The sequence below is a fragment of the Schistocerca nitens genome, chromosome 1, assembly GCF_023898315.1.
Source record: "Schistocerca nitens isolate TAMUIC-IGC-003100 chromosome 1, iqSchNite1.1, whole genome shotgun sequence".
Classification (NCBI taxonomy): Eukaryota; Metazoa; Arthropoda; class Insecta; order Orthoptera; family Acrididae; genus Schistocerca; species Schistocerca nitens.
The window spans coordinates 1,267,773,315-1,267,787,800 of record NC_064614.1 but is presented as its reverse complement, the minus strand read 5'-3'; the positions used below and the strand labels follow the sequence as shown (position 1 = coordinate 1,267,787,800).

Sequence of the window (14,486 nt, the reverse complement as noted above, 5' to 3'; positions counted from 1 at the left end):
ACGTCACAGATCTTTTGTAATTTTGTAAAAAATATTTTTTTCCCTTAAACTCAGTGATGTAGCATGGATTTCTCCCATGTGGTGTGAGCCCTAAATTTGTCCCCCTCCCCCCTTTCCCCTTTTTTGCAATTAAGCAAAAAATAAGTGAGACCTTTGGCAATGCATAGCAATATTTGATTAATACTTATAATCGTAAGATAGGGACATTAGAATTTATTTTCCATGTATAATTTTTGGAGTGTCTTACATACTTTCCATTATGCTGAACAGATTGTTTTCGAAGATTATTTATGTGGCTTGTTTGACAGTTTCAACAAAGAAAATATACACATTCATGCAGTGAGAGGTAAATATTTGCTACATCTAAACCTAGAGGGCATGGGATTTCATAGCAATAAATTATGCTGTATAATAATCCTTTATCAGCAGGATCTTAGTAGGCATTTCTATCACCCATTGCACAACATACATTCAGTCCGTGTATGGACAGGCATGCTTCAATTAGTCATCTTACCAGTAGATGATTGGTCAAATTCAGTTAAACCAGGCTTTGTTGGGTTCAGGAGTATTTCACCACACACAAGTGTGGTGAATTTGCAATTGATATTAGATAGAAAATAATATTAATGATTAGTCATGCCAGGAAGTGACACAGAGTGCTAGTAGCAGAAGAGAATTGGAATGCTTATGCTGGGGTGGAAACCAGTCAATCTGTTACCAGAGCGCTTGGTCAAAACATTTACTCTAAAATGAAAGTCCTCGAGAATAGAGATTTAGAGGACCTAATAAGAAACCCTTCTGGAATCTAGAGCAAAGGCAGACATCCTAAGACATCCTATGGAGTATTGGGACAGATGGCAGATTTTTTATTTTGCAGCTATGATTCTCGAGGGTGAGTGATTATGTATTAACTTAATGGACTTACCTGTAGCTAGAGCTAATATCAGTGGCTTAGTGGTGGTGATGGAATATCCTTGTGCACCAATTTAAAGTGAATCTTGTAAGTATTTATAGAATGTCAGTAAAGATGTAATTAACATTCCATTTAGGGAGTGGGATGTAATTACTTTGCATAATGAAATAGTGTGTGTCTCATGTCACTTTGAGCACAGGGATGAGGGCAGCAGACATTCTGATGGATGTCGTGAAAACAGGAAAAGGAATGTCACAATTTCACTACGTTGTGAATTTTTCATCTCTAATGCCCTAGGTATCTTGTCCATCAGATAACAATGAAACCAAATAAAGTTTTACTATTGACATCAAAATCATGAATCTTGTATGTGTTTGTGTTGTAGTCTTCAGTCCAAAGATTGGTTTGAAGCAGCTCTCCATGCTACTCTATCCTATGCAGGCCTCTTCATCTCAGAATAACTACTGCAACGTGCAGCCTTCTTAATCTGCTTACTGTATTCATCTCTTGTTCTCCCTCTACAATTTTTACCTCCCACACTTGCCCTAGTACTAAATTGGTTATACCTTGTTGTCTCAGAGTTCCTTCTTTTAGTCATTTTGTACCACAGATTTCTTGTATCCCAAAATCTACCCAGTACCTCTTCATTATTTGCATGATCTATCCATTTAAGCTTCAGCATTCTTCAGTAGCAGCACATTTGAAAAGCTTCTATTCTGTTCTTGTCTAAACTGTTTATCATCCATATGTGGCTGCACTCCAGACCAATATCTTCAGAAAAGACTTCCTAACACTACATTCATTGTCAACAAATTTCTCTCATTCAGAAATGCTTTTCTTGCCATTGCCAGCCCATATTTTATATACTTTCTATTTCGGCCATCATCACTTATTTTGCAGCTTAAATAGTAAAGCTTGTCTACTACTTGTACTGTCTCATTTCCTAATCTAATTCCCTCAGTATCACCTGATTTAATTTGACTACATCCATTATCGCTTTATTTCATCTTATATCCTCCTTTCAAGCCCCTGTCCAATCCGTTCAACTGCTCTTCCAAGTCTTTTGCTGTCTCTCACAGCATTAAAATGTCCTTGGCAAATACCCAAGTTTTTATTTCTTCTCCCTGAACTTTAATTCCTACTCCAAATTTTTCTTTGGCTTTGTTTACTGCTTTCGCAATGTACAGATTGAATAACATTGGGAATAGGCTACAACCCAGTCTTAATCCCATCTCAACCACAGCTTTTCTTTCATGCTCCTTGACTCTTATAATTGCTGTCTGGTTTCCGTACAAGTTGTAAATAGCCTTTCGCTTCCTGTATCTTACCCCTGCTATCTTCAGAATTTCAAAGAGAATATTCAAGTCAACACTGTCAAAAGCTTTCTCTAAGTCTACAGATGCTATAAATGTAGGTTTGCTTTTCATTAATCTATAATGTAAGATAAGTCGTAAGGTCAGTATTGCCTCGTGTGCTCCTCAAATTGATCTTCCCCATGGTCAGATTCTACTAGTTTTCCGTAAGAGTTCGTGTTAGTATTTTGCAACCATAGCTTATCAGACTGATAGTTCTGTAATATTCACACCTGTCAGCATCAGCTTTCTTTGGCAGAATGCACCATTGTAATTGTGCGTTTTAATTTCTTGGCAAATCTGTAAGTGTCTTTGTGTTGTCCCTTATAGAAAACACATGTTACATGAGGATGTAAGACCTCACTTTGTAAACACTAGAATATGTTCACAAGTGAACTTGAAACACAGTAATCAACCCAAACATATTCAGCATCAGCAAGAAGTCTCGTAGTTCACAGAAGCACTAACTTACCTTATATTGACTGTAAAATGTGTACAAAGAATTGTGGGGGGGGGGGGGGGGAGAGAGATCTGTGATACTGGCTCTATTTCAGATGAGTTCCAAATAAAACGTCTTTCTTAAATTAAAATTTTATTCTGCACGTTTTTTGCAACACACCAAAATAACTAGATTTGTTAATCTCGCTGTGGACATAGTATATCTAAAATAATTTGTAATCAGTTTCAATGTAGAGAAGATTCTCTCACAACTAGCATTACTTACGGCAGCTGTGAGGAATATTCTATATGCTATAACTATATTTCGTTTCCCTTCTTCAAATTTGGACTCAAAATAAACTTTAAGAAATCCAGTGAGCTGGAATCAGTAAGTTCTTTCATACAGCTTGTTACAGTTATGAATGCTTGTAATTGCTCATGCACTAAGCTTAAACTCTTCTCCTGCAGGCCTTAAGGGAGGCATATTTTTCAGCCACTTTTTTGAGCTGCTGGAACTTTTCTCAAATTTCAGCAGTTTCTCTATTTAATGAAGAAAACATTTTTCATTTTAAATCATCTTCATGTGACAAGCTCACATCTCTACTTCCATCATTAGAAATGTACTGCCTCCTAATTTGTTTTGGAAATTCAACAGAAATGCAAGATTCTTCACACAAGCGTTAAGCCTATCTTATAGCCTTGTCTATGAATTCCGATCACTTCTCTTCCAACACAATTTGTAAAATGCTTGCTTTCTGAGCCCATTGACCTCAGTGAATTCTGCCATTTGCAAATAATTTTAGGCACCATTCACATCATGTGGCACCAGTTGCCAGAGATCCAGGAAACATAGAAATGACAGTATTATGAAAAGAATAGTTGCTACTCACCATTAGTGAAGATGCTGAGTCACAGATAGACACAACAAAAGGACTGTCAGAAAGTAAGCTTTTGGCCAACAAGGCCTCCATCAGAAACAGGCAGCGCATGCACGCACGCACGCGCGCGCACGCGCGCGCACGCGCCGACACACACACACACACACACACACACACACACACACACACACACAATTACTTTCAGACAATCTTTTTGTTGTGCCTCTCTGTGACTTAGCATCTCCACTCTTTGGTGATTAGCAATTATTATTTTCATAATATTGTCATATTCTGTTTTGGATTTTCCATTGTTTCATTTAAACAGAGAAATGAAAATGATAGCATCCCGGCTAACAGAGTTTCTGCATTGTTTCGTATGTTGAAGCTTTCGACTGTTTCTCTTAGCTTCTGTAGGATTGTAAAAATTTCTTTGTAATCATTTTGTGAGCTGTTTACTTCATTTCCTGTTTCTCTTAGCTTCTGTAGGATTGTAAAAATTTCTTTGTAATCATTTTGTGAGCTGTTTACTTCATTTCCTTGTGTGCTTCAACGTGTACCCTGAGTACTCTTCAAATTCTGGGGCAAAAGCTAGGCAATCTGTTACCACAGCACTTACTGACTGAAACATTCAATCAAAAATGAATGTCCTCCAGACTAGAGATTGAGAGAAACCCTTGCGGAGTCTAGAGCACAGGTAGACATCCTATGGGATTTGGGGAACTGGTGGTAAATTAGATTTATGTATTTATTTGAATTTTCAGCTTTTGTTTTCTGGAGTGAATGACTACATATTAAAATTTGAGGAAATTTAGAGTAAAAGTGATCAAGGCAATAAATAATATGTCAGATTCAAAATACTTCAATTATTTTGCAGGGCATCATACTTTGAGTCTTCAGCCGGTTGATTGCAACCCTTCAGTAGTTTGGAACAATCATTCAGCAAAATGTTAAATTGTAAAATTTTTCAAAAATGATTTTGGTGCAGAGAGACTGATAAGTGACGGAGACATGTTTTTTCAACTTTTGTAGAGATAAAATGAGCAAGAAAAAATAATTTGGGAAAGTTTTGGAGTTCTTAAAAAAACATGAAAAAACAAGAGGACTAATTGTTAGACTTTATATACTTCGTTCACTTGCTTATTACAATTCTTTTATCATCCTGTTGTAATGAACAAAGTTTTTTTGTTTTTACATCCATTTAGATCTTATTTAAGATCAACCGTGTTGTACTGAAAGCATTTAACAAAGTAAATAATATTGTATGAATTACTTTGAACTATATTTGCAAGGTGAGACTTTTTTTTTTAGACAACTTTCCAGTCATACAGGACATAAACCTCCAGTCCTGATATGTCGTGCTTCAAAGTGGCTGTAAAAATAGCAAAATATCCTACAATGTTGGACATTTCCAGACCTTGTTGGTGGTCTACATGTATTCGATCTATGTACTCATCTTCGATTTGGTCCATAACAAAAATGCATGAATGTATTTTATGGGCAACTTGAGCTCACAGTAAAATCCACTTTGATGGTTAGAAATGTGATTCAAGGTCACTTGACCTGGAGGAAGGAGAGGAGAAAGAAAAATCACTTGCCAACAAAGTGCATCTTTTGATGGTGCCTGTAGAGACTAAAGTTTTTATTTTATTTATTTATTTATATATATTCATTTAATCTGATCTGATTCGGGCTGTCAGGTCCTCTCTTACATTGGACCAGGTTTCACACATACAGTACGTTGATGATTTGAGTGTCTGAAGTGGCAACTGAACTGAGATAGACACCTATGTCTTAAGAAACAGGTATTGTACAAGTGTTAATTAATATTATGTATTTCGTCCTTACAGTTATGAACTGCTTGAAAGTGTTGAAGAATGTTCTTCAGAAGGATGTGGCAATGCAGCTACTGGTTCGCTGGTATGCTTCAAGAAATGCTCCTGGTTCACAAGACATAGCACCACAACAAGAATGGCAACTCTTTTTGGGTGTCCTTTTAGGTGACTGTGCATGATATTGTAAACTCTAATATAATGTTCATTTCATCAACATCTTTAGCTGAATACTGCATATTTCAGGTATTGTGACAAACATATTTGCAACTTAATGCAACATATTTCATCTATGAAACTGGTAGCTGTGTAAATGATTGATATTTATTTTGCGTACGATGTGAAGTATTGGGAAATTAGAAGTTCACAAAACAAATAAGTAATATCAGGGGAAGGAGGAAGAATGATATTAGGTTGGGACATACCATTTATTGGAAGCCCACTCTCTGATTTGTATCTTCAGGCTGATGCCTGTCGTCATCCGGATCTGTGTGAAAGGATACTTATTACATTGATTCACAGTGCCCATGCCATCCATTTCCCTGAAAGGTTGTCAGCTGGATTAGCCAGCCTAGAAGTTTTCTTTCACCAGAATAAGTGTAGTGAAAAACATCTCAGATGCAGGTTGTGTTATCAAACAACCTAAATTTGATGAATAATGAGAATTATGATGTGGCCCCTAAGTGTACAGCATTCTTTTCTTATGTAGATAGCATATACAAAAGTATTGGTCATTTTCTGAGGAAACACTTTTCATGCACTGTCTAAATTTAGGGCCCTTTTAAAGTTATAAAGTTATAACCCATTGCGAATGGAGCAAGGAGGGTGTAAAAAGCAGACCAGCACTAGCAAAAATGGCATTCCTGGCCAAGGGAAGTCTACTGTTATCAAACATAGGTCTTAATATGAGGAAAAAATTTCTGAGAACATATATTTGGAGCACATAATTGTGTGACAGTCAGACATAGACTGTGTGATTACCGGAACAGAAGATAAAACAAGGATAATTGGAAGCATTTGAGATGTGGTGCTACAGAAGAACATTGAAAATTAGGTGGACTGTAAGGTAAGGAATGAGATGGTTCTTTGCAGAGATGACAAGGAAAAGGATTTATGGAAAAGAAAGAACAGGAAGGTGTTGTTGTTGTTGTTGTTGTGGTCTTCAGTCCTGAGACTGGTTTGATGCAGCTCTCTATGTTATTCTATCCTGTGCAAGCTTCTTCATCTCCCAGTACTTACTGCAACCTACATCCTTCTGAATGTGCTTAGTGTACTCATCTCTTGGTCTCCCTCTACGATTTTTACCCTCCACGCTGCCCTCCAGTGCTAAATTTGTGATCCCTTGATGCCTCAGAGCATGTCCTACCAACTGGTCCCTTCATCTTGTCAAGTTGTGCCACAAACTCCTCTTCTCCCCAATTCTATTCAATACCTCCTGATTAGTTATGTGATCTACCCATCTAATCTTCAGCATTCTTCTGTAGCACCACGTTTCAAAAGCTTCTATTCTCTTCTTGTCCAAACTATTTATCGTCCATGTTTCACTTCCGTACATGGCTACACTCCATACAAATACTTTCAGAAACGACTTCCTGACTCTTAAATCTATACTCGATGTTAACAAATTTCTCTTCTTCAGAAACGCTTTCCTTACCATTGCCAGTCTACATTTTATATCCTCTCTACTTCAACCGTCATCAGTTATTTTGCTCCCCGAATGGCAAAACTCATTTACTACTTAAAGTGTCTCATTTCCTAACCTAATTCCTTCAGCATCACCCGACTTAATTCGACTACATTACATTATTCTTGTTTTGCTTTTGTTGATGTTCATGTTATATCCTTCTTTCAAGACACTGTCCATTCTGTTCAACTGCTCTTCCAAGTCCTTTGCTGTCTCTGACAGAATTACAATGTCATTGGCAAACCTCAAAGTTTTTATTTCTTCTCCATGGATTTTAATACCTACTCCAAATTTTTTGTTTGTTTCCTTTACTGCTTGCACAATATACAGATTGAATAACATTGGGGAGAGGCTACAACCCTGTCTCACTCCCTTCCCAACCACTGCTTCCCTTTCATGCCCCTCGACTCTTATAACTGCCATCTGGTTTCTGTACAAATTGTAAATAGCCTTTCACTCCCTACCAGGAAGGTAGGACATATATTAAAACATCGGGGAATAATTTCGATGGTTGTAGAGGGAGCTTTTTGAAGCTAAAAACTGTAGAGGAAAAAAGAGATTGGACACATCCAGCAAATAATTGAAGATGTAGGTTGGACATGCTACTCTGAGATGAAAAAGTTGGCATAGGAGAGAAATTCATGTGGGCCACATCAAACCAGTATAAAGACTGGTGACTTGACAGTTGAGGTGGAATGTGGTACGTCGGTCAGGCCATAATGACCGCTAAAGAATGATGGTATAGAGTGTAAGCGTTTCAAATGCTAACAACACAGAGAGTATGGCACACATTTTCAGTTACTGGGATAGTGCTATTAAGGAAGCTGTTGGGATGAATACAAACAAAAGTTTTTGCTTAACTTCCGCCTGGAATCTTGTCGTGTCCCTGTTCAAACAACTGTACGGAGTTAGTACTACTTTCATTGTTAATTAATATTTCACTGTTGTTATCTTTGGTTTTGTGGTAGCACTAGGTGTTAACAGTGTGTATTTCCACATATTCTGTCTTTTCGTTCACAGCTGGCATAGCCCCACACACCATGGGTTTAAGTCTCCTGTTTCATTTGCACATTGAAAATGGTGGTGTTCACGTATTGAAATATCAGCAGTTGTTGAGGAAGTTAACTACCTGCATTTTCATAAGTTATTTCAACATTTGATGTACAAGGAGAGGATCAAGTTCTAAATAAGAGACATTAAGTGTGATGTTAAGGTGGTCAGTTATCAGGGAGGTAGTGGCTGTCCGTTGAGAATACTATCTACACTCCCTGACAAAAAGAAAGATGTGAAGCACCCAGAAGACATGGTCAGATGACAGTGTACACATACACGCTACTGGTGGAGAAGTAAATGATTAGTGTTGCATTTCCCTGTAACAGGTAGAATGGTGACCAGAGTAGTGCACTAACGTTGTTCATGTTAAGTATCATTGCCAGGCCTAGTAGGGTATATAAGATGTGCGAACAGCATCAGCTGCTGAGTGATTGCTGTGAAGGACACAGAGATGCCGTGTACTTCTGCGAGACAGTGCTACCAGCACGTGACAAAGTTTGAAAGGGGAACCATTGTAGGTATCTGTTTCGGTGGCTTGTTGAATCGTGCAATATCTAGATTTGTGGGGAATTAGGATTTGACAGTGGCCCAATGTGAGACGACATGGGAATGTGAGGGCAGGCATACTTGTCAAAGCTCTGGTCAACTACATGTGACCACCGCAAGGGAGGATTGTCATATTGTGCAACTTGCCCATCTTAGCCCCTTCGCATCTCCATCTGTCATGTGAGAACAAGTAATGGAGTCTCTGCAATAATCTGTGTCATTCTAGACCATTGGTTGGAAAATAGCAGCAGCTGGATCAGAGAATTACCAGTGCGTGTGTAAGATGTTGCTAATACCACAACACAAACAGCTGCATTTGGAGGGGTGCCATGACCAAGAAGCACGGACTGCTGATGAATGACATTGCACTGCTCACGATAATTTTCATCGGCAAATATGGACGCAGTCTGGGTAGTGGCCCCATTCTTCCTATGTTGTGGAGAGCCACAGCAGGGTTACTTCTGTTGTCAAATGTGGGATACCATCAGGGAAGGCTTCAAGTGATGCCTGATAGTGATTAAAGGAACTCTGATGCACAACAGTATGTCATGGGCATCTTGCATCTTCAAGTGTTACTTCTCATGTGAAAAGTCATGCTGCTATTTTACAACAGGGTAGTGTTTGTCCGTGCTTGGCATGTATCTCTACGAACTGTCTGAGTGATGTTGGGGTACTCCCATGGCCAGCAAGATTCCTAGGTCTGCTCCTAATAGAACATATGTGGGTCCAGCTTGATTGTTAGCTCCATGCCCAGGCCTGTATCCAGTATATCAAGGACCAGTCACTACAGTTGTGGGCCTGCTTGCCTCAGGAGAGGCTACAACAGCTTTATGACACCTTTTCCAACCTAATCAGTGCATGCATCAGGCCTGAGGGGGTGCGTTATCATACTGATAAGTGGGCTCAACTGCCAAAGTATTTGTAAAAGTGATTCAATGTTGTAACCACTGAAATAATCTCACACATCCTCTCAACCTATGAAGTTGCATTTAGTTTCCTCCTCCCTGTCCCGGTGTTCCATAATTTTTATCAGGCATGTATTGTTAATAATTATCTCCATTTGGGAATTGAATCTTCAGCTCATGTATTGGTGGAAAACTTCCACATTTGCACTTACAATTCAAATACTGTAACGTGTTTATGACTATTGTTTTTGTAGTCTTCTATCTAAACACTGGTTTGATGCAACCCTCCATCTAAATCTAACCTGTGCGAACTTTTTCATATCTGCATAACTACTGCAACTTACAGCATATACCCGAGTATAAGATGACCCTGTTTATAAGACGACCCCCTTTTTTAAACAGGCTTCTTGAGAAAAATTTATTTTTAACGTATTCTGACTAATCAAAATTACAGAGTATTTTACTGACATGAAGTAGCTGCCTTAACATTATATCCATTCTAAATTTATGCCATTTATTGATCATCTACATTTTGATAATGTGACGAGAAATAAAATAAACAAAATAAATGGTTTATATCAATTTGTAGTTGGTATTCTTTTCCTCATTTTTTACGCAATAACCCTATTGTCTGTGGTATCAATACTTTGTCATCAACCTAATAGCAAACCAGCGAAATTTATATCATCATTGTCACAGACATTTTGATGTTTCTTCCAAATATGTTGTTGTGATTTCAGAGGTTGTGTTACTGTGGAATCTGACAACAAAGCTGTTTTTATCTGAGTACATATCAGGTTTCGATACTATACTGACAAGAATGTTACAGTGTCTCTTGCTGCCTGCCGCTCTTTCATCAGCTGTGTGGAATCCGCAGCTGTCTCACCCCCTTTTGTTCCCATCATATGTTGCGGTGAATGTCGAAACATTGCAGCATGAAACACACAAATACACCACTGGTGACTATCAAGACTTTTACCGTCTCCTGCAGAAATGAATACTGTTGTTGACAGTTTGTCTCATTTTAAAGTCTACTCAGTTCTGACTATGATAGAAGTTCCTAAAACCAAAGTACACGGTATAGATTCCCAGGGTTGGTAACATGACTTCAATTGTTGCTTGCTCACTGCTTCCCTCCCAGCACTCATCTAGTTCTAAGCCAATCTTGAATCACTGTTCCCTCTCTAACCCTTCTGTAGAGTTGTCTGTAAGCAATTGTGAAACATGGACTGCAATATTTTCTCTGATGTGAGACATGTGGAACAACAGCAAGTAATACATAAATAAAAGATCACAATCACAATTCAGTCCAATTCTCAAACTTCCTCTCGTCCTTCAATGTACTGACATCTGTTGGACTATCTCCAGACAGGTCTTGCTGCTGTATTTTATTCTCGCGACATCAATTATTCAGTTGAATATGACTTATTTAGTTTTTAGACATTTCATTCTGGTTAATTTTCCTTCTTGTTTCATCCGAATTTCACCATCATGTTTTTAAGCTGATTAAAGCTGGTTTTACCTACTATTGTAATATGCAAACACTGACCAGATTTCTCATGTGGAACCCACATAGTAAATCATTACAGTCTCTCATAATCAAATAAAATATTGATCTGAGTTCTGAATCAAGTAATGTTTTTTAAAGAACAATATTTCCCTTTTGGAATGTTACCTTTACTTAAAAAGCAGCACTAATGTTTGTACGTGGTATCTGTACATGAGTGAGAACTTTTATTGCAAAGCTGTCCAAATACAAGAAGAGTTGGTAAGATGATTAAATTTAATGCTATTTCCTCCTTTGTTTCACAAAATTGTCAAATTTTAAACACAACAACAGATTGTCATAGTGGCTAGTTCATAGTTTCTTGCATATCCCTTGCACCTAGCACCATGCGTTTCAAATCGCACATGATTGTTCGAGGAACATCGAAACTGTATTGAGTGCTTTAGTGTGTAGGAAAATCTTAAGCCTGTTCATACATGAGTGTCGTTTGTCCATCCCTGACTTCTGAATTCTTCAAAAACTGCACATGACCTCAATAGTCGAAGCTCCATCTGTAGATGTAAAACGACCCCTGTATATCTATTAAACAACGTAAAATGTTAATCCCAGCAGCAATAGTTTAATCTGTGAATATAAGATAACCTCATATTTTTTGAATGATGAAAGTGGGGAAAAACTTGCTATATAATCAGGTAAATACGGTACATCTATTTGAACCAGTTCACTGTAGCCAAGCCTTGGTCCCTCTACAATTTTTAACCCCCACAGTTCCCTGCATTACTATATTGATGAGTCAGGTCATGTCCTATGAATTTATCCCTCCTTTGTGTCAAGCTATACCATAAATTTCTTTTCTTGTCAATTCAATTCATCACCTGCTTGTTAAGTTATTGAAACTACTCATCTAATCTTCTGCATTTTCCTGTAGCACCATAATTCAGAAGCTTTTATTTTCTTCTTGGCCGAACTGTTTATCAGCCACATTTCACTTCCATTAATTGTTTATCCTGACTATGTCTTACTGAGTGGTCTCTGTCCAGAGATCCAAATGGGGAACTGTTTTACCCCCAGAGAGGATGCTGTCATCATGAGCCATACATTAGAGCTACATGTCCTGCTGAAATGTAATGGCTACAGTTTTCCCATGATTTCAGCTTTTAGCAATACCAATATAGCAAGGCTGGGTTGTCTGATAGTACAAGCCAGTTCAGTCAATTGTCAAGACACTTGCCCACGGAACTACTGAAAAGGGTGCTGCCCCCTTTCAGGTACCATATGGTAGTCTGGCCTCTCCACTGATATCCCTGTGATGCAGTTGCACCTGTGGTGTTGCTATCTGTATTGTTGAGGCATACAAGCCACCCAACCCTTTAATGTCCTTGATTTGTGGGGAGTTATGGCTGATACAATGCTGTTAAAGTGACACATGTAATTTGTTATTCTGGAGTGTGTTAAAGAACATAAATGACATTAATGGACATTTATCCATCCTAGAATCACAAATTAAATAATTAAAATATTTTAATGTATTGCTTTGTTGGAAAATACAGTGTCAAATATTCTGTGGTATAATGTGTGAGACATGTTGAATGAGTAGGAACTTTTGTCCCATAGGAAATAAATCAATAAATTGCCTCCAAAATGCAAATTTTTCAAATGTTCAATAAATCTCTAATAGAATAGACCTAAAAGACTAACTTACAGGAATATATTAGCATAATCTCGCTCACTGTTGTTAGAATGCTGTAGTAAGTTGTTTTGCTGTCGACCATCATCACTCTTGAATGAGAATTTCACTCTGCAGTGGAGTGTGCACTGTTATGAAATTTTCCTGGCAGATTAAAACTGTGTGCTGGACCGAGACTCGAACTCGGGACCTTTGCCTTTCGCGGGCAAGTGCTCTACCATCTGAGCTACCCAAGCACGACTCACGTCCCGTCCTCACAGCTTTACTTTCTGCCAGTAGAGCACTTGCCCACAAAAGGCAAAGGTCCCGAGTTCGAGTCTTGGTCCGGCACATAGTTTTAATCTGCCAGGAAAGTTTCATCATCACTCTTGCAGCTGAATTCATAGAATTATCAACATACAGTAATTGCAAAGCTACATCTTGTTAATTGAAACCTTTTGTTTACATATTCCTGGATACATGTTTAAATGAATTTAAAAATCTCTCAGAAAAGTCTCCATTATCAGACTCAAATTTGCTTCAGGGTAATTTTGATAGTTGACAGAGTATTTGTTTTAAAGTTATTATTATATTTTTTCATTTACATGTACTCGGATTGCACTGCAGAAAACAAAAAGGTGATAATATTTTCAGTTATTTGGTGCAAAATTATCTCCTTTCCTACTTCTTGCCTTCACACACACACACACACACACACACACACACACAGTTTTGTTATTTATATTGATGGTATAATTCCATCAGTTGGTGGATTGTAGAGTATAATTGCCAACTTTTAGCTTCTTTTGTTCTTAGATATGATAGGCTACGATGTTGAGCAAGTGCCTGTGATGCGAGCTCAACGTGATGGACCCGATTCAACGGGGTCCGACGGGTTTCATCACCTACAACAGCATGCTAAAAAACGTCGAAGCTCAGACATGGGTTCTTCAGAGGATTGGGAGTATCTGTTGCGTTCAGATCATCATCGGACTCTTGCTGCCAGCGTCACAACAATGCTTGGTTTACACCCACCTCCACCACCAAGTTCTGAGAAATCACATGAGAGTGCCACTCCAACAAATTCATCTGCATCACTTTTCTTATCGTTGCCTTTGTTGCATTATGCGCTACATCTGCTTTATGAGGTAAGTGTGCCTGTTGAAATGATGATGTTACTGTATTTGTTTGCAACTGTCTCAACTTACTGAATAGTGGCAACACTGACAGCAATGAGCAGAAAGATAGCAGAGAATTTAAAACCCCTATGCTGAAGATTCCCTTATCAGCAGCCAAACAGGTAAAATATGCCAACATTTAACACTGTGACACAAATTTGACATATTCCAACTTTTAGAAAAGGTAATAACACATTGTAGTGCAGCATAACGATGTACTATGCAGTTGTTTCATTCTGTTCAAATTTTAGCTGCTGAGAAAATATATAGATCGTGTTCAAAACAGAAAATCATTGTAATGCCAATTCTGGGGTAAGAACACATGAAGAATATATCCATTTTGGGAATACAGAGGAACAGATCCTTCTTCATTTGAAATATCTGGGATAAGATGTTTTACAATGTTAGATTTATGTGGTGAGAGTTCATAGGCTTTGGAACGTTAAGTTTAAAAAATGCTGAATGGAAAGATGATTCCGCTATCGACATCCACAGACTGCATAATCAGATACTCACAATTATATCTCCCTGGGCAGT

The 14,486-nt window shown here is 38.1% G+C and overlaps 1 protein-coding gene across 2 annotated transcripts in view; it reads left to right on the top strand.

The window, feature by feature from the left end:
- The window catches only part of LOC126201939 (anaphase-promoting complex subunit 1), a 367,756-nt gene that overhangs the window by 113,099 nt on the left and 240,171 nt on the right, over positions 1 to 14,486 (top strand). For both annotated transcript variants that reach the window (XM_049936824.1, XM_049936823.1), the window contains exons 13-14: positions 5,429 to 5,578; positions 13,588 to 13,919. In XM_049936824.1, the coding sequence (XP_049792781.1) occupies positions 5,429 to 5,578; positions 13,588 to 13,919 (482 nt within the window). The remainder of the gene's footprint in view (positions 1 to 5,428; positions 5,579 to 13,587; positions 13,920 to 14,486) is intronic.